At 51.5% G+C, this 20,798-nt stretch overlaps 1 protein-coding gene across 17 annotated transcripts in view; it reads left to right on the top strand.

The window, feature by feature from the left end:
- The window catches only part of SLC8A1 (solute carrier family 8 member A1), a 121,989-nt gene that overhangs the window by 96,930 nt on the left and 4,261 nt on the right, over positions 1 to 20,798 (top strand). The window contains exons 2-9 of one of the 17 annotated variants that reach the window (XM_050894299.1): positions 7,196 to 7,302; positions 9,966 to 9,986; positions 10,804 to 10,821; positions 10,974 to 10,988; positions 11,696 to 11,764; positions 12,627 to 12,757; positions 13,932 to 14,031; positions 19,813 to 20,088. In XM_050894299.1, the coding sequence (XP_050750256.1) occupies positions 7,196 to 7,302; positions 9,966 to 9,986; positions 10,804 to 10,821; positions 10,974 to 10,988; positions 11,696 to 11,764; positions 12,627 to 12,757; positions 13,932 to 14,031; positions 19,813 to 20,088 (737 nt within the window). The other 16 variants (XM_050894288.1, XM_050894284.1, XM_050894287.1 and 13 more) reach the window with 16 other exon arrangements.

Here is a 20,798-nt window from a genome sequence, read left to right as displayed (position 1 = left end):
TGGAGTCTCTCCTATTTGATTCCCCACTGATCCTGCCACCAGCAGGCACTCTGGGAGCTTTAAGGACTGTGAATCACCATCACTAGATGTGCATCGCAGTGGGATTGGGAAAGAACAGTAAAGCACTGTTTTGTCCTGGTGTTACTGCATCCAGAGCCACGGGAAGGGGGAGGCCACACCTTCAGCTGTCCTGGGACAGCGAAACATTTAAGCACAAGCAAGGGCTCAGGCCCTGTTTTGGGGCAGATCAAGAGAGTGCCATGCATCTTTGCCTAGCTGGCCCCTTGCAAGATGTGACATTGGCAGATGAATGAACAAGTGCATTAGCCAGAGTGCAAAATTCACAGTCAGATCAGAGCAAACATCCAGGATTCCCCAGAAAAGCATTTCTGGTCTGACAAATCCTGCCCAATATGTCTTCCTAAGAGGAGAGTCAGGCAGCATTGAGTCTAGCATGTGAAATCATCTTACCTGGCAATTGTCACGCCTGAAAAGTGTTTTCTGACACACTGAGCATCAGCTGTGCCTGTCATCTCCCAGCTATTCGAGCAGCAACAGCTCTCAGTCCTCCTGTCTCTGCAAACCACCTCTCACATCTTGTATCTCTGCAAGGCCAAGGAAGAGCAGGCTGGATCCTTTTCCAGGATTTTCCTGTTAGTAATGCTCTGGAGCAGGCCAGCATTATGTATTTGAGACGTATATTGTCATTTAAACTCAGTGCATCCTGAGGCCAGGGAAGCGGTAGGTTTATGCAGCCATGGAAATGACAACACAGCCCTGTGGTCTTGCAAAGATTGATTCAGCAAGCCTTGGAGAAAGAGGTGGAGGGCAACCAAGAAAATAAGAGCCGCCAGATTAATTTGCGCTCCAGAGGTGGGGGGAGGATAGAGGGACCGGTTCTGCCTCCCTTTGTTTGCAGTGCCCAGGCTGGTGTGCTCAAGCATGGTTTTGGTAGGCATTGGACTGTGCAGCCTCATGCAGACCTGGGCTGCTGGACCAGCAAACCAAGCTGCCACATCAGATCAGCTCACATCCACACCTCCCAAAGCACGCATCAGGCTTAGCTTCAGGCAGGTTTTCCTTTGCCCTCCATGTCATGTTTGGAGCACGCTGCAGGCACAATTTTCATTAAGTACAGACATTTCATGTCAGCAAGGTTTGGTTCGGCAAAGGGCCCTGCAGGGGTGACTCATGGGACGTCTTACAAAGATGGAATCCCATCAGCAGGGACAGAAACCCTAATGAACCCTCTCCTCTGTCAGAGACCACTGGGTAACAGCTAAGATCATGTGTCACGCAAGGTCATTCGCATAATCTGGCCCATGTCTGCATGTCTTCTGTCCCTCAGGAAGGTGCGTCCCTGCGCTGGCTGAGCAGGCATCGCATTGCCCTCTCATGTGTCCCCCACCAGGCACACGTCCCCTGTGGCTGGGACAAACGCCTCCACCACAGACCTGGGTGTCTCTCTGCATGCGAGGCTGTCACCTCCTCACCATCAGGTGCAATTTTGTTGTCAACTGGTGGAAGAAAAGCCTGATCTGCTCCTTTTCCTTCCAGCAACAAGACAACTTTCCTCCTCGAGTAGCTGTCAGAAATTTGAGCAATGAAGCTGCTAAGTGCATAAAAGCACTCCCTAGTGCCCCAGTCAGAAGAGTTGTGTGTTGCAGAGAGAGACACGGGAGCAGCTAGGTCTCTTTGCATCTATAACAGCACGGACAGGGCCTTGAGCCCCTGCAGCCTCCGGGGAGGCTCACCGAGCAGATAAGGACAGCCACGGACATGGAGAGCAAAGCATGGTGAAGGCAGGGATGGGGAGAGAATGAGCTGTCTTGGTCTTGGTGGTTGGCTCCAGCCGTGCCCTGGGGTCTGATTCAGGCTCCTTGCTGTGGCCACAGACAGTTTGCATGGCCCTGGCCACTGGCTTTGATGGTGCCCAGCCCTGATGATGATTTGGGAGCTTTCTCCCCCACGGTACCTGGTCCCCTACAGCAGCCCACTTGCCCCTCTGCACAGGCACTGCCCAGTGCCCAGCGCTGACACAAGCTCTGCAAGGCAGGGAGTCTCCCAAGCCACATGCCCATCTCTCATGGAAAGCTTTAACTTCAGCTAATTAAGTGACTGGCTGACAAGCAGATGTATGAGAAATCAATGTGGCAGCTTTCTGTGGGAGTTTAAGAACGCATGCTGGAATGGGCAGCACCAATGGATGTGGCTTTGAAATGTCACCTCCAGAATGTGCATCCCTCGTGGCTATTCTCTCACCATGATCGCTGACCCTCTGGGTGGGAAGTGCTTGGCTGTTGGGGGGTCAGGGCTGGCAGCACCAGGCTTAGGCAACAGGACTCCGCTCCCAACTGCCTACCCTGGATGTTATAACTATGAATCTGCAGTTGAAAGTCCTCCAACCTATTCATGTAGTTCTCCTGGGTGATCAGTGGAAGCTGAATGGGGGACAAGCTGCATAAGCGCATTGTTCCCTCTATTGACTCAGGACTAAGTGTCTGTCTGTCCAGGCAGTGACAGCATGCTATGTTCTCATGGGCAAACCAGTTACTGACTGCTATAGTGGTTAGTTGGTTGTGTGTTTAGAGATTATAATTTTCCTGGCCCACTGGAGACACCATTACTGGCTACGTGCAGTACTTCTTAGCTATTCCAGCTCCAGCTCATAGGTGATCTGGGCACAGTGATGCTTTCTTAGCTGCACGGTCTCTGATCTAGGTGCACAGCAGGGTTGAGGTGGGCAAGATCTCTGGATTGGAAGATCTCTGGATTAGAAGGTCTCTGGTCCAACCTCTTCTCAGAGGGCCAACATCAAAGCTAAAGCAAGTTGCTCAGGCAAGCTTTGAACATCTCCAAGGATGGAGGTAGCTGGCCTCATTCTCTCACTAAAAAAAAAAAAAAAGAAAAGAAAGCAGTGTTAAAAAGGCATCACTACAGTTCTGAAAGAGAGGTAAGAGATGCGTTTTGCAGCAATGAAAACCACCTTTCGCCATGCTGAATCTGAGCAGCATCTCTGCTCCTGGAGATCTGGCCCTGTCAAGAAGAAATGCCCTGGAGGATGTCCCCTGTCCCCCAGCATGTCCTGCCTGGATCTCTCTGGAGCTGATTGCTGATGCCCTGGTAACAGCAAGCTCCCTTGGTCCTTGCAGTGCTGGTCACTTGTCCGAGTCATGAGAGGGGTTTCTGCCAATTCATGTAACTAAGCAGTACAGTGTAGATTGGGAATGGCAGGATTTTTGTGAATATATTGAGGATTTCCACTGGTGCACCGTGACTGTGCAGATATTCAGGTTCAAAATAAATGCAAAGGTCCATGTAGGCTGTCACCAGTCATTCCTGGTGCCATCTGATCCCACAAGAGAGAAAAGGCTAGTGGAGATAGGAGAGCTGGGAGTCCCAGCTCCTTACACCTCTGCCCAGTGCTGCGCCCATCTTCTCATGTGGCCTTGGTCAAAAAAATACTTGTAGAGAAATATTCCCCTGTTGGTCTCTGTTCTGCTCCTGTCACCCTGTGCTGGACTGTGCTAGCTAGTTATGTATGTACCTGTCCCTGCACATGCATGAGATTGCTCACAGGGTGCCTTCCCCAGCTAGCATTTTTCTCTAAGCATTAGCTCTCTTTTTGCCCTGCCTTTGCCATTGTACAAAGCCAGTTTGCTTGCCCATTGACAGGGGACATTCAGCGCTGTCCTGCTAGTGCTGTGTCCCTGCCAGGGTCACTTGCAGGCAGGCATCTGGGTGCTCTCTCTTGCGCTTTCCAGAGATGTGCCCAGAAAATGCAGGTGGGTTGGCATGCTTGTGCCAAGTACACATCCCCTCCTAAGAGCAGCTGTTTGCTGTCCATGACACTGAGCTGGCATTAGCAACCACATTGCTCTCCCTGGCACTTGGGACACCACAAATGCCAAAAACTTACCCAGTCTCAAAGGGAAATGGGAGAAATCTGCAGAGCATAGCTAAATACATAGAAACCTGGTCTGGCTAGGAAACCCCTGAGACACAAATATCTGGGGGCTGGGAGAGCATCAGTTGGCAATACTGTCTATATGCCCATCCTGCTCTTATATCCTCCTACTCCAAGGTGCTCTTGGCAGTTGTCAGAAGAAGATGCTGTGCTGGATGGCCATTGAGTCCGATCGAGTATAGCAGTTCTTCCCTTGGTGCGCCATCCTTAGAGCATCACCAGCCAAGAGGACTTTTCCATGGGCTATTGTAACTAAGCGTTGTGTTGGAATGCTCTGTTAAAAGACCTTTACAGCTCGAATGAAATAGCATGGTTTGAAACAAAAACTAAATCCTGATGAAGAGCATTGGGCTTGGAGCAAGGGCAGAGATTTGTATGCTGTGTTCACAAAGATACCATCCTTCTCTTGTTGCTGCTGGGTGTCAGCAAGAGGAGAAGAGCTGGAGCTGCAATTCTGCAAGATTTGTTTTATTCTTTGATTTCTGGTACATGGAAATGAGATGAAACTCATTCCCTCAGCAATTGCCTTGGCTACAGACTCAGGGAAGAGCAATTTCTGGTACAGAAGTGCAGACAGTTGGATGCGCCATGGATGCCCTCAGCCTTCATGCCAGAGCAGGGCTCTTTAGCTCAGGTGAAATGAACTCAACACCAATGGAAGGAAAACCCCAGCAGCAGCAGTGGTTTGCTGCAAACTTGCCCCATGGTGTCACTGGGGCTCCCTGCAGCGGGCAGGGAGGAAGGCAGGAGGTGTGCCAAGCCTGGTGATTTAGGCCAACACACAGCCTGGCTTGGCAGAGGGACCTCTAGCCCCATGCACCCAAATCTGTTGGAGAGATGCTCCAGAAATTGCTCTTTCCCACCTGCAGTGTGACCGAGGGACAAGGCAGGAAAAAAATATTCCAGCTTTTTCAAGGGTTGTGGTGTTGCAGACTCATGGGATCTTGAGTGTTTGGCTTAAATACCCAGCTCCTGGAGACGTTAGATTATGGCAGAAGCACCACTTTCGTCCCCAAATCAAAGCTGATTCTAGACCTCTGTGAGGATTTGAGGGACAGCTTGGAAACACCATCTAGATTGACCCCAGATTCACACAAGGTGAAGAAAATGTGTAATGGTTTAGAGGCTGCTTTAATCTTCTGTTTTAATCTGCTGTTTTTTCCCTCTGTCTCATGCATTTGGGACTCCAGGTTTCTGGCCCTGCAGTGACTCAGCAGTAGGGGTTTCAGGGTTCTATACAGTGTCCTTTTTGTTTTCTGTTTACACAAGCGCTATCACATCTTGTGCTGAAAGAGTCCCTGAGCCACCGGAGAAATTTTAAATGCAAATTTCAGCACATACTTGCGCTGTCAGGACTTTGAGTCTCAGCATACTTCATCCCACTGTGTCCAGCTAGGGAAACCAAGGGGCAGACACCTCAGCTGCTGTGCTCAGCACTGCAGCCCACATTGCTCTGTGAGCCTTAGCAAGCTGTCCTGGCTCTGTCAGCTTGACAGAGGGGCTCTGGGTGGCAGTACAGACGTGCAAGGAGGGGAGAAAGCCAGAAATTACAGCAGCGTGGCCTGAATTTCACTCCCCTAGAGCGTGGCTTTCTTCCATGTTTATGGGTTTTCAGTGGTAAGACCTGCCAGGAACAGCAGATCCTCCTTGATCATATATTAGAGCAGCCTTGGGGCTGCTCTGACTTGTACTGGCTGCCCGTGGAAAGCGCAGAGGAGCTGGGGATGGGACAAGAGGTGTTTCTTTGAATGATGGGACAGACAGGCTTGGGCAGGGGGAGAGCAACTGGGAAGCTTGTTTAAGCAAGAGCATTCATAGGGGGGCAGTGCCGTCAAGCATGGGAAAAAAGCAAACCCAGCCAAGAGGTCGGCAGCAAGCAGAGGGCTGCAGACAGTCACTGCATTGCCTTTTATTTCTTGTTGTTATTGCCTTCTTATTTCTTGTCTGGGACGAGGTCAGAGCCAGGAGGAGGTCTCGTCCCGGCAGCAACGCCACGTGCGCATGACAGTGAGCAGGACACTCCAGGCAGGAGCAGGGGCTGCTGGATTTCTGCCCCCCGTCTTGTCTTTGCAAGGGCTTTGCACTGTAGGAAAGACCACAGTAGTCCCCCCCATGCACTAGCCCGTTGTACCCCAGGGGTTTGGTCACCTTCTGGTGAGCAGCTTTCAGTTGGATGTTTCTGGGCTAGTTAGGTGAGTCCCTGAAAAGAGCTGGAAAACTTCTTCCGTGCTAATTTTTTCCCCTGGTAAAGTAAATCATTCACTCAATTTTCACTCTATTGGTTGCCCCAAGGAGCAAATCTCTCTGCTGGTGGCCACAGCGTCCTGTGAGGCTTTCGCCCTTCATGGTGTGTGCTTTGTGGCAGTACTCTGAGCAGGGGCTCTGCCTTTGGACCTGCCCTGCTGATTGCCGCAGGGGCAAATTCAGCAACCCCGGGCCATGTGAGAAGAGAGACTTGCTGCACAGCTCTCGAACAAGAGAGAACCAGACCTTCAGGGCTTGAGGAATGATGTGCTGCTTGCAAAGGAAAATAAAAAAGTCAAACCTCACAGTCAGTGAAGCTTTCCTTCACCCTGCCCTAACCAGAAAGACTATCTTTCCCTTCTGTTCCCTCCACAGAGAAAGTCTTAACTCCAGCATCCCTTTCAAGCTTGTAAATTGGAGCCTTCAAAGCCCAAACTGAGCAGCTAATCATGATGTTCTGCATGGATCTGCTGTGCCTGGCGAGACAGAGCCTCTTCCGTGCACAGGGGCTGGTTTAAGCAGTGCATCATGCTTTCAGGGGCTTGGTCTGTGCTGTTTCCCAGTGCTTGTTCCCCCAGGAGCCCATGCGGTGTGTGGAAGCTGTCAAAGGGCTGTTCTGTACCCTGTTTTTTTGGAAAGGGACGTGTCTTGCTGTCCCCGGGTCAAGGCACCTCTGGGGGAGGCTGGTCCAGGTTGCATCATATCCAGCCATGGTCTCTGGCCTTGCCAGGGAGGATGGCACCCCTGCAAGCTGCTGGTGCTCTGACCTGGTGGTCCATGCTCATCCTGAGGCAAGCTCAGCCCATCGGCTCCTGCCCTTTGCTTTTGGCTGTGCTGCCCCTCCAGCCTGTGCTACCAAACCCACTGTTTTCTGTCCGCAGCCCCCTTCTCCTGCCATTTCCACCCTCCTCCTCCTCTCCCTGTCTCCCCTCCTCCCTTTCCCCCCCTTACTCTTCAATCTCTATTTCTTCTTCTCTGTTCCAGCAAAACGATATCAATCAAGGTGATAGATGATGAGGAGTATGAGAAAAACAAGACCTTCTACCTAGAGATCGGGGAGCCCCGGCTGGTGGAGATGAGTGAGAAGAAAGGTGGGGGACGTGCTCCGGGGCTGATCCCAGCCTGTGTGTCCCTGTCTGGCTCACTCATGCCTGGCACCTGCAACACCGAGCTCGCATCCCCAACGCCTATGGAAAAGGGCAGGAGCGAGGACACTTCCCATCCCCCCTGAACTCAGCCTTTCCCCAGCCCACCAAGGTCCGACCCAGGCCGGGTGGTGGGGATGCTCCTGCCCTTCACCATACGCCCCAGGGGGGATGTGCAGCCACTTCCCCTCACCCAACCATCTCTGGCACCACAGCACCCAGGCGGATGTGAACTGCATGCGTGTGTGATGCCAATCATGTGTTTGCCTTTGTCTTGTGTTCCTACAGGAAATTCATTACCCTTAGAGTACTTGACCGTGAGGAGTATGAGAAAGAGTGCAGTTTCTTCCTTGTGCTTGGGGACCCGGTGTGGCTACGACGAGGAGTGAAAGGTGTGAGAGTAAAACCAGACCAGCTCTCGAGACGCTGCCGTCCGCTTTCTCTGTGTCTCCCTACTCTCACACTCCTTTCTCCTCGCACTTTGGCTCCTGGCCATTTTGCCCTCCCTCCTTCGAAGCTTGGCCACTGCACCTTTTTGCTCTGTTTTCTTTCCTCTTTCATTTCGGGAGGACTCTGTCTCACTCACAAGGGCCCCCCAGGAGCAAGACATGCTCCCGGGATGGCCCCAGAGCACCCGGGCAGGGGACTATGAGCATCACCAGCCCTCAGAGACATTTTGAGAGCACTGCCCTGCCACGTCGCAGCTACACCTTCATTTAATCAAGTAGAAAATTCAGTCTTGAGAAGTAAAAAGGTGACGCTGCATCATTTTTATCGGAAGATAAAATAGCCTTCACTTGAAATAAAATGCATGGCCAGAGCAGTAATTTTAGCCTTTTTATACTGGCACTAGGATCTGAAAATAGCTGAGAGTCATGGCACAAGCATGTAATACCATAAGATGCAATCAGTCTAGGAGAAATCAGGTTATACTCAAATAAAGTTTCGTGGCTCTGCACTGGATAATAGCTTCTCATAGGAATAATAAAAACATTTTCCTCTTTCATCACATTTCTAAATCAACTGCAAACCTTCCCAAAAAGACAGAGTTCACTTATTTTTCTATGCATTTTTTCTGCTAGGAAATTAAGTGAAATTTAATGGCAACAGCTAATTCTGTGCACTATTGGTGGTTGAGCAAGAAGTAGTTTTAGAGTTACTTAAGATAATTAGTTGCCCTACAACAGACCCTTATTAAAGCCTTTGTAAAAAATTGGTAGCAGCATTTGGTCTGTCTTCCTTGGAGCTGCTTTCTAATTTCTGGGACATAAGCTCTCCCTTCAGCAGGCATGGGATTGTAATATATTATTTGTTCAGGACAGAGAGGGCCCCCAGTGGTCCCCATGCTGAGTGGGGACATGCTGCTGTATTTCAGGCTAAAAACACATCCGTCAGCGATGCCACGTTCCCCTTCAGTGCAGGTGCCATCTAGGTCAGCTGCATCGTTCCCTCCATCAGATTTCCTGCTGGTTTATGTGACCAGCTAGCAGAAGCAGGGCTAAAAAATCAGACACACTGGCATGGCCCAAGCTCTGCAGGTGGGATTTGTATCATTAAATGGTGCCGGTGGCATCTATGGAGCATAGCCAGTGTTGTCAGTATAGTGACACACAGACAACTCAACTCGGCGGCTCCAGCTTTGCCCAGCTTCACAGTGACCAGCATGAGCTCAGCCTTGTGAGTCCAGCAAGAGCAAACATGCTTTCCAGGCCCCAGGTTTGAGAATCGTGGTACCAATTCACAAGATCTCAGCTGAAATTTTTAATTAAAAATAAAAGGAAAAGGAAAGAAAGTTCCTCATCTTCCTGGTCACAAAGATAACTGAGGAAACCTGAGGGAAGCTCAGCTTTGCAAACTCACTAGCTGGAAGGCAAGTCAAGATTTTAAAGGATGCTATTTGCTGCTTTGGCCATGCAATGATTTTTTTTTAACTTGGTTTTTGTGCTTGGTTTTGTACAAGAGGCAGCGAGGCGGGCCAAGCTCTATGCTCAGCACCCTGGAGATGAAAGCATCTCTGAAATGTTACCCTAGGGCCATGTAGCCATGGTGGAGTCTGCACCTCAGGGGCCAGAGACCCACCAGTGCACTAAGGGATAGGCTTTTTCTTTTGTTTTGGAGACCTAAAATGCTGAGCGACAAGATCCTTGAGCCAAGCCTTGCCACAGACTTTTCTTCTCTAGTTGTATACACCAGAAACGCAGCTACCTGCTGGAACTATTGCTCCCCATTAGGCAGCTGGAGGCGGTCAAAGCCAGTAGCCGCTGCACATGGACTTCTTGTGGCCTCCCCCAGGGCAGAACTGCCTCCGAGACCAATGGAAGATCTTGCACATACAATTCAAAGGGGAAAAGTGAATTTTTGGAGTGTGCCTTTTAAACCCATATCCATCCCATATTTGCAATAGTTTTTATTTTAAATCCACAATCCCATGAAATGTTTCTGTTCCTTTATTTTTAGTGCCTTTCTCTCAACACTAATGGTGTACCGCAGCTTTACAGATCTGAAATCTGTGCCCTGGGATCTGGAGTCTTTCTGTGGATATCCCTTTTGATTTCATTATTCATTTACTTTTCTTCTTCTGTGTTTGTCTCTGTCTGTCTCCTTCACAGCCCTGTTGTTGAATGAGCTTGGTAAGCGCGCATTCATTTTTCTTTTCCATTTTTCCAGTTTGTCTGCATATTTTCGGAAGACAATTGATTTTGTTTGACATTTTTCTTTGCTCACGACATTCTCTTTTAGGCTGGTCAGCACTATTTAAGTAAGCTCAGGTATCTAATGCCACATCTTTCCTCGGAGTAGAGCCCCAAAGTCACTAACGTTAACGAGCTGTGGCAAGGAGCATTTTTTGGAGGTGGCATTGTTACAGCCATAGTAAACCCACTGACACCCCGAGTTACAAACCTGAGCTGTGCAAATTAACCCATCGCCTCTTACACTGGCATGGCAGAAACAGGATTGCCTGGCAACTTAGGGATGCTTGTGGCTGGACAGGAAATTTGGCCAATCCTTTTTGAAGGAATAGTGCAAACTTTGCCTCCAGTCTTGGGGAGATTTAGAGCTCACCCAGCCTCTGAATTTCCTTGCTGGCCATCCCCAGGATAGGGTGGCTGGGGAGGGAAGCAAAGCCACCCTCGTTCCTCAAAGCACCCCTAGCCCCAGGGCAGACTCGCACTGGTTTTATCCACTCCGCAGCATATATTAGAAACTGGGGGGTGGCAGCTTGCAGATGTGGGTTGAAAAGCCTGTGCTCAGGTGTCCTCACACTATCCCTGGGGTGCGTGTTGGGGAGCAGCCCCCCCATGTCCACAGTCCCCAGCCATGGGGCAGGGAAGGACCACCACATCCCTGCTGGCTGCAGGGTGTCCATGTTGCTGTGCCGATGCTAATCCTCTCTGTTTCTCTCTGTTTCTCTCTCTCTCTCTCTCTCATATTTTTGGTTTCATCTAGGTGGCTTCACCATCACAGGTATGAATTTCTGCTCTCCCTCTGCCGCCCCCCCCCCCCCCCCCCCCCCCCCCCCCCCCCCCCCCCCCCCCCCCCCCCCTTCCTCTTAATGGCCATGTGCTCACCCTGCTCTTTCCTCTTGGTTTCCTCTTTGCTTTTGTTCTATCCTGGAGGGAAACTCTGGAAGGGTAAGAAGGCGCCGTGCTGCAGCCCCACTGCCCCGGCCGGTCATGCTAACACCGTGACCTCTCACAGAGTGCTCTGCCTGCTGCACACACCTAACCTCTACCTCACGAAGGGTGAGCCATCACCCCTGAAGCGACAGGCAGCTCCCCTCCATCTCTTGGAGGAGGAGGGGCTTCTCCACTTGGTCCAGCCTTTCCCTCCCTGCTGCCCGCACAGGAGGTGTGCACAGGGCTCTGCACAGCACAGGGAGCCTGTCCTCACTCCCCAGGCAGCAGCCAGGATGCCTGAGCACTGCAGAAGGTGTGGGACCCCATAGCTGCTTCAGGCACGCAGCTCCTGTCCTTCCCACCAGTGAGACCTGGCAGCAGGGTTTGCTCATCCATCATTAGCCAGCCGAGCATCCCTCATTAGGCCAGGCACTGCAAGGGGAGAAGGTCCTGGGTCCCACATGTTGCAAAGCAGCCCCTCAAGAGCCCTAGAAACAATAATTCAGACTAACGAGGCTCTGGCCGTGAGGCCAGTCCCTTTGACCAGCAGGAGGAGAAGGGCTTTCCCACAGTGTGGTGCTGCCTGTGCAGACGAGGGGCAGCTGGCAAGGGAGCAACACTAACCCCGTGTGAAGTAGGTGTAGAGTTTACTAACCGCACAGTGGCAGTTTGCACAGGGCGTACAGTCCCTCCTGCTGATCTCCTGCTGATCGCTTTGATAGGCAAACCTGTCTTCAGGAAGATCCAGGCTAGAGATCATCCTCTTCCTTGCACCGTGGTCACCATCAAAGGTACCCGCAGCGTGATGCCCGAGGGCCGTGGCGGTCTAACACTGACTGACTGGGGTGTTTGCCTACTGACAGTTTAACTCCTGTCTCCAGTGAATCCAGCCCTTTTTAGCCCTGATATCCTTCTCATCCCTGGGTTGGACTGGAAGGGAGCTCAGTGGGGGTCTGTGCAGGGACAGTGACAAAAGCCATGCTGCCTGGGGTCCCCATGCCCCAAAGGTTGCACGGATGCCAGTGGAGGTGCAGACCTGCTCCATTGCTCTTGTAGTCCCTCCGCTGCCTCCTCTCTCAGGGTTTGGGGCCAGGCCATGCCCTGTGGATGGCTCCTTGCACCTGTATGGCCCAGCACTATTTCCTCCAGCCCCACCATCACAGCAGGAGTTTCATGCTGTCCGGCTGCCAGCCCCCTCCCCAAGGTAAAGCCCTGCTCAGAAGGAGGCAGAGCCAAGATTTCATACCCGTCTCAGCCCTGGGGCTGCTGGCAGCTCTCTCTGGTTGCAACAGGTTGATGGAAATGTCCTGACCATGCCCCAGTGCAGACCTGGAGAGCTGGGAAATGGTGCAGCTTTAGTGATGATCTGTCCCCTCCCAGCATCCCTGTGGGAGAGGCAGCAGGTACGAGGCGATAAGCTATTCCCCAGCCCTGAGGGTGAACTGGACTCCTTCTGAGGTTGGATGAGTTGCAGGCCTCTTGCTAGCATTTCCCAGCAAAACTACCTTGTCTATTGCTCCATGACCTCCTTCTCAGCTGCTCTGTTGCTCACGCTCCTACCTGGAGGCTTTCTGACCTCCCCCTCTGACGGGAAGCCAGCTCCAGAGAGTGACCAGCCGGGCCTGGCTCACCGACGGGCTCTTTGCTTTGCAGAGGAGAACGAAGAAAAGCAGCCACTGACCAGCAAGGAGGAGAAAGAGCGTCGAATCGCGGAGATGGGGCGCCCAGTCCTGGGGGAGCACACCAAGCTTGAAGTCATCATTGAGGAATCCTATGAGTTCAAGGTACTGTCCACATCCCCTGTCCCTGTTCTTCTTCTCCTCCAGCTGGGGACCCTCCTTTTGGGTTTGCATAGCATTGGCAAGCACATGTTGATGGTATCGCAGCAAAGCGAGGCAGCTCCTGGCATCACAAGGTCTCAGAGCAGGACCAAGGGACACCTTGAAAGATGGCTGAGCCAAGGCATGATGAAAGGGTGAGGGTCACTCCAGTGAGATGGCAGTGGGTTAAAATACACTCTGCATCCTCACTCTGTCCATTAGCCCACAGCCATGGTCCTTGGGGAATGATCCCAGACTTTCTGTCCCACTCACAGACTGTTTGTGGTTATTATTATACAAGCACATCAATCTGGTGAGCCTAAGAGCTGACTGGGCTCCAAAATGCAGGTTGCTTTAAAATATAAGCTCATTCTCACAGTGATGTGCTGCACCCAGGTCCTACTTACAGGCGGTCTTGAGTGAGCCCCGAGCCTGGGACTCCCAGCACAAAGGGCTGGTACCCTAAATGCAAGTAATGGTTGTGAAGCTAAGCTGCTGTGAATGCGTGTGCCAGACCAAGAGCTGAAAACTGGCCATTTCATTATCTTTTCCATTTTTCTGTAGTATAAAAAATAACAGATCACCTTTACTGTGTCGCAGCAGTGGCTGCCTCCCTCCCATGGTTTTGCTGCCCACCATCAGTGTGCGTCTAAGGCATCACAGTGTGCGGGCAGCCCTCAGGCTGCCTGCTCAGGAGCATCTCCTACCCACTGCTGCCACAGCACCTTCCCTGCCGGCGCTGAGCTCCAGCTCCTCAGCAGCACAGAGAGGTAGAGCCCAGCTCTGTGAATGGGCCTTGATCAAGTCCCAGTTAGTGCTTTGAAGCAGCCCAGTAAAAATTCTTCCCAAGGCATTGGGAACGACAGGAGCTGTGGCACTTCAGCACTATTTGCTGTTAAACCTCTGCTGAGATGGTTCAAACTCCTATCATGAGCAGGTTTCAAAAGGTCTTTTTGAGCGGCAGTGAGGGGAATTGCAAGTACTTACATTTGCTTTCGCTGCTGGGGCTCTTGACCTGAGCTTAAAATCTAAGCTTTTTCCATAAGTGAATGGCTGTGAGCATTAGTGCCGGTGGGTTTTAGCCCAGCATCTCCAGCCCGACAGCCCCTAATTCTCTCCTCTGCGTCTCCATCCACAGAATACAGTGGACAAGCTCATTAAGAAGACGAACCTGGCCCTGGTGGTTGGCACAAACAGCTGGAGGGAGCAGTTTATTGAGGCTATTACTGTCAGTGCGGGTGAGTTTGGACTACAGCTCCAGGTGAATTACGATCAACCTCGCTTGTGTCTCGGCTTGGCTGTATCAGTAATGCAGACCGTAGTGGAGCAGCAGGAGGCAAAACAGGTGGCAGAGGTATTTACAGCGTCTGCATAAATAAGACAGCTGATTAAACCCTTTCATGAGAGCACCTTGTCTGATGTGTAGGAAACCTCCTGCATTAAGTGTGTCTGTAGGATCCAGCAGAGAAACACCCTGGCTGTTACCAGATGGCAGAGGGAAAAAGTCATTTCAGTGAGAGAGATTTGGGAGGCAAATGCAGTGTTTAAATTCAGAGCAGCATAAATGATGCTGGTGCGAAGCAGCAGTGCTCCCCATCCCTGGTGTTCCCCGTACTGCTGCGGTGAGGACAATGCAGTAGCGAGGGTGCCAAGCCCTGAAGACAGCCACTGAATCCCCATCTCTGCGGGCAAAAATTTGCCCTTGATCCCCTGCTTTCAGGAACTCCTGCTGCTCCAGCCAGTTATGGCTGGAGGTTATGGTTCAGCAGCCCAATAGCTGCAGCAGCATGTGATATCTGTGGTCATATCAGATCATATCTGATCATATCTTCCTTCTCTTGGAGAATTGCCTTTCCCTCAGAAATGCCCTCTTGTACTGTTCTCACAGGCGCCAGCGCCATGTTTACCAGTATGCCCAGTATAGGATATATTAGCATTACCACATCTGTGGAAGATGAAAGAAAGAAGGTCTCCTCCAGATGTGGTTTTAACAGCTGGAGACACTATAACACACTGCCTGGATGTTACAGCCTCACAGCCCAGCCTGGGCTGCATATGTGCACGGATTAGGGCAAAATCAACCAGCTTAGATTAAATCACCGGGGAAGGCAATTTGAGCTCATCTGGCTAATTGTGCATTGAAATGCATGGGGGAACACTCACACTTCCTACCTCAAGCTCTGCTGTTCAGGGTAACCTCTGCCCAGCACAAAGTAATTAAAAGTGATGGCCGTACCATTTGCCCTCCACCTCTGAAAACAAGGACACGACATTGTGCAGCCGCTCTCTCCTCAAATTGTGATCACTCCTCTTGTAGCACAGTTATTCTTAGAGCCTCCAGCCAATAGCCTCCCATTATTTCAGATACAGCTTGAACATATCATGCAAGACAATTCTTGCTGCAGGTTTTGTAGCTAATACAGCTAAACTAATCTATGCCAGAATCAATTATTTAATTGCATGCCATACTAAAGCAAAGATAATCACTGGTACTTGGATCCCATCTCTGTGACACATGTAAAGACTGCAGTTATGTGAAAGCCCCGTTGCCACCATGTCTTGAATATACAGCCACCATCAGTGCTAACTGGATAATTAACAAACATTTAATATATGTGGCATATTTTGGTGGACATGATCTGTCCCTTGCAGTTGGGGAACAGTAGTTTGTCTCTGAGCTCTGGACCTAGTTTTTTTGCCTGAATTTAGCTCCTCAAGCTTTGTGCCGAGCCAGCTAAAATGCCTCAAACACGGGAGTTTGGGTTTGAGTTTTTCCCTGCAGCCCACCATGGAGAACAGGTGAAAGTCACACATTCCCACTTCAAAATGTAACATCCCAGCTGAGAAAAGAAATATTAAAACCCCATTTCCCACCCAATGAGTAACTAGCAGCAATGTTGGCAGGGAGGCTGAGTGATGGAGCAGCAGGAAGTCAGGTTTGTGGAAGGGCAGTGCAGGTGCAGGCAAGACTGTGCCACACTGTGCCATGCCATCCCGTACTGTTCGCGGGGCTGAGTTGAAGCCTCTCAACCATAGCTGCCTTCGGTGTGCACCCAACAGCCCATGAAATTTCTTCCACAGCAAAAACATCCTGGGGTTTGTGAGCCTGTTCCTGAATGCACCCCCGGGTCACCATTTGACCTCACTCTGAGTTTCAAGTCACCTTCACAGGATCTGGCCAGCTCTTCGAAAGAGAGACATTATTTCTGCTTAACAAAATGATAGACAGATCTGGATAAGTGTTATGACAGTGGCACTCGTTCATTTTTCAGTCTGTTTTATCGTCTCCATAAAGATTTAGATCCATGACAGTCCTGCTGCCATGCAGCTTGGGAGAGGATTAAAATACCTGCTGCAAAATTAGTGTGAGCACAGGACAGTGTGCCCTGCCAGTAGCAGCCTTTGTGCAATGAGCAAAAAAAAACAGGCCAGCATAGGTTTCCCAGGCTGAAAAACTGTTCCTTATCTTTGTGACAATGCACAGGAATAGAGTATTTATATCTGCCAAAATAATACCACCATGCCACTGATTAGCTACTGTTTCTGCCATAGTGAGTTTGAAGCTTTAAAGCCAAGCAACACATAATTTTCCATCAAGTTATTGTGGAGACATCAAGTTTCCCACTGCCTCTGTCTTATGTGTTGGTCTTGATGTGCAAAGGTGCTTTGCAGACAAACAGTGTGTGCAAAGTTGCACCCCAACAGGGTGCTGAGTAGGACTTTTCCCTGGTTGGTCATGGCTTTATTTAGCCAAATATTGAAAACCTCCAAAGATGATGTCCGTCAGCCGGGGTATGTCCCCCAGGGCTGCACTACCCTCCTGGAGGAGACTTTTCTCCTGATGTTACCATCCAAGCTGCAGTTTGTGGCTGTTGCCCCTTGTTGTATCACTCGTCAGTGCAGAGCGGAGTTTCGCTCCATCCTCTCTGTACATGCCCTCCAAGTCACGGTAGGCTATTGCTTGGTCCCCTCCAACTTCCTCTCCTCCTGATTCACCAAGCCAGCTCCTTCCACCTCTCCCCATAGGCAACATCCTCCAGGGTCTAATCATCTTGGTGGCCCCACTGAATCCCCTTCAGCTTCACCCCAGCCCTCATATGGGATGCCATATCTCCTGTGTACAGACAGTTATCTGCATTAGAGGTTCCCTCCTGCCTTGCTCTCACTGGCTCCATCACTACCCTCTCCTCTGCAGCTGCATCTCTACTGAGAGCCCCAAGAATGCCAGCAGAGTGCAAGGTTTACATGTACCGGAGCTGGGCCAAACCAAAGGCAGGTTGATTCCCCTTACAGGTTACCAAATCTCTTGAGGGTGATCGCAATCTGGGTGATCCCTGGGCCTTTTCCTTTTCTTGCTCCTGTGAGCTGTGTGCACTCTCTGCAGGACCACAAATGGGAATAGCCAAGAGGGTGAAACTTCAGTGCACAGCGTTTGGCCTCCACTTTCCCAGGAAGGATGCCATGTCTTGATCCCCCAATTGGCTTTTCATCACCACCTTTGCAATGAGGCAGAAAGCAATTGTTGTTATGAGCAGCAACAGAGCAAGCAACTCACCAGCAGCTTCCCCCAGTAACTCTGTTTGTCATGGCACGGAGCCACCATTTGAACATGGGGTTAACTGATACCCAGGTATTGGTACACAGCGTACAGCAAGACCATTTTATTCTCCCTGTGGGAGGCTTTATACATTTTGTTATTCAATGAAACATCCGCATTTGTGGGGCAAGATGTGAAAGGAGGAATGTTCACCCTGGCCAGCAGTGGGGCAGATAAAAACAGCACGGTCTCATTCAAAAGTTTATGCCAGCCTGATCAGTACTGGGGCTCCCAGGAGAAGCAGTTTTTCCCAGGCACAGAGCCATCATCCCCTTAAACCCAGTGTCTGGCGAGGTGGGACCTTGTCCCCTCGCCCACTGTGGTGGAGCAGAGCAGAAGCTCAGGTTTCACTGGGTGCTCTTGGCTACTCTGGGACTTGGCCCCTTTTTTCTGCCATCCTGAGGTGTCCTCCCAGGAAGGAGAGCCAGGCTCACTCGTGCCATCTGACAGGGATGGACTGCACATTGCGTCCTCCCATTGGTAAGGAGCTTCTGCCAACAGCCGTGCAGGGAGATCTGGTGGTCCACATCCTTAGACGGAAAAAAATGCATCAAAGACAATGACAAATCACCAACCCAGGTGCAAGGGATGTCTTTAACACAACTCACAATGGCCTTGGAATCCTCGACGTCTGTGACTTAGAAACCCATCCTTGTTCCTTGAGGGCAGCAGGAAGGTTCCCACTGATTTCATTGGGAAGGCGTCGCCTCCCCTTCATACCTGGGCATGGTTCCAGTGTGAGCAGGAGGAGTTTTTGACTGTGCCACAACTCTGGCATTGTGCACTGTGCCAGGCTGGGGGAGCTCCATGTTTACCATGCAGCCTGCCCAGAGGACAGGCTGGCCGGTGGGCTCACGAGATGCCTCGTCAGAGCTGCTGGAGTCAGGCAAGAGGTCACCAGCCTCAGTGGGCTCACTGGTGGGGTCAGCCCCACACAATGGGGACTCCCTGGAGGCTGGATGCCAAGTGGCTTTGGAGAGACAGGTGAGGTGCTGACGCCTGGAGCAGGGAAGGGAGGAATGGAGACACCTGCTTGGATCCCCATGGTCCTGCCGGGACCAACAAGATGAAGATGTGCTGGGCCAGTGCTGGGGGAAAGGGCCAAGGAACCAGGGGAGGGGGCCAGGACAGTATGACGTCTGCTGAGCTCTTTCCCTGGCACCCACAGGAGAGCTTCTGGGCATGAGCCAGCCTGCATGTCCAGGGGGCATGGCTGTGGATACATAACTCCCCAAGAGCCTTTGGGGGCATGCAGCAGCTGGCACTCAGGATCTGAGAGCCCCCGGGACATCAGGCAGGATGGGCATGAGGACTGACGTCCCCAACTCCTCATCTGTGCTGGAGACCCAGGTCTTGCAGGTGCTGCAGGGGACACAGCCATGAGCAGCAGTGCGCTGTGCGGGGCCGAGTGCTCAGCACAGCAGCAGGAGAGCCAGGGTCCAACCCACACAATGTTCCTGGTGAGCAGAGATCGGGCCAGGACTGCTGGCAAGCTCACGCTGGGAAAATGACCCCTGCAAGGCATTAACAACAGATTGGTGAGAAGTGAAGCACTGACCTAGATCAGGGACATAAAATAAAGAGAAGAAGGAAAGTGCATTTTTACTGTGACAGATGATGCCCCATAGCTGGCTCATGACCTGGGGTGCTTGACAGCTACCTGGAAGAGGTGCAAATGGGAAAGCGTTTTCTTGTGCAGGGGGTGCCCACTGACCTGGGTCAGACCAGACCAAAAAGAATGGGCAGCCAGAGCTTGTAGGGAGGCACATGAAGGGGCAGGGAAATGCAACAGGGAAGGACAGTCAGCAGTGATGGACCAGGGAGGTTTTAGGGCAGGTATTCTTCATGGCTGGATCCTGGGTTGCAGAAAAGCTGAAGCACCAGAGCTAGCAGCTCAGCAGCCACCAAAACCAGCCATCTTTCCAGAGAGCTGGAAGCAATCACAGGCACTTGTGAAAAGCAGCTCAAAAAGGGCTTCCTTAGAGGAGTCTCCATGAGGCACATGTTGCTCTTGGTGGGTCCAAGCAGCAACAGCTTGGGTCCGATCAGCTCCAGCCAGCGTGAGGCCAGTCATTTCCCATGTCTTCTGGGGAAAGGGCTCCTGAGCAGGGGCTGAGTCCCAGAAAGCATCTGGTTGTTAAACTCAGGCAGAGGTGCTGGCGTGAGGCTCTGCATTTTCTGAAGTGCAGGTTGGTTTTCAAGACCAATGCCTTTGGAGGGTCTCTCTGTGCCGTGGGAAGGGGCCAGAAAAGACTGTTGAGCCCTCTGATGATTGCCCAGAAAATAAGATATTTGGAAGTCAAGGCCTTCTAGGGCCCAAATCTTGAGAGACAGCATTTGAGGGGCTGCAGTATGCACAGGAGCTTTGCCCAGCCTCCCCCGGGATGGGTGAGTCTAATCAGGTGCTGGTGGTTTTCTCCAGGGGAAGACGACGATGACGATGAATGTGGGGAGGAGAAGCTGCCCTCCTGCTTCGACTATGTGATGCACTTTCTGACCGTCTTCTGGAAAGTCCTTTTTGCCTTCGTGCCCCCAACAGACTACTGGAATGGCTGGGCTTGCTTCGTCGTCTCCATCCTCATGATCGGCCTCCTGACAGCTTTCATTGGCGACCTGGCATCCCACTTCGGCTGCACCATTGGCTTGAAGGACTCAGTCACCGCAGTCGTGTTTGTTGCACTGGGGACATCGGTGCCAGGTAAGGACAACAGCAGGGTTTGTTGTAAAGGTCCATCTCTGCCCAGTCTGAGTAGGAAGCTGGTCTTTGATTAAAATGCTGCCTGTGTTGGCAGTCCTGCACTTTGTTTCTGAGCATCTGCTCCTTTAACCTTGCCTCCCAGGTGAGTTAGGTGCTAGTCCATACTCAGGGCGCACTGCCCAGCATGGACATCTTTGTGCGAGACCAAGTTCAGCTTTGGTTCAGATGGATCAAGGTGAGGTTGCTGAGCTGGAGGAGCTGCTTGAAATGCGACTTGTGAAGCCCGTAGAAGGCCCCAGCCCAACAAGTGTTTGGACACGTGTCTCTGATCGAGTGGTCACCCAGCCTCAGAAGACAGCAGAGACTGAGGACTGACCAGGGAGAGAAAAAAACATGAGTTCCCATACCTGCATGCCACTTTGTCCTCCCAATGCACATTGACTTGCTACAACCCAGCCTCCTTTTCTGCTGGCTCAGCAAAGGGCCCCTCTTAGGGATGAACTGGTGCACTGGAGAGGATGGTCCCAGTGACACAGTTGATCTCGGAAGTCCTGTGTGAGCTTGTGTGAGAGGGCCTGTGCCTTTCACTCACCTTCTTCCACGGGCTGTGCTGGCCAGGCAGAGCTTGGTTCCCGGACAAGGGACTCTAACCCAACCCAACCACCTGTTGCGTCAGTCACACCTTCCCTTGCCACCCCCAGACTCCCAGT

Source organism: Gymnogyps californianus, chromosome 3 (genome assembly GCF_018139145.2).
Source record: "Gymnogyps californianus isolate 813 chromosome 3, ASM1813914v2, whole genome shotgun sequence".
Lineage (NCBI taxonomy): Eukaryota > Metazoa > Chordata > Aves > Accipitriformes > Cathartidae > Gymnogyps > Gymnogyps californianus.
The sequence above is the reverse complement of the archived record's forward strand: the minus strand, read 5'-3'. Positions and strand labels throughout refer to the sequence as shown.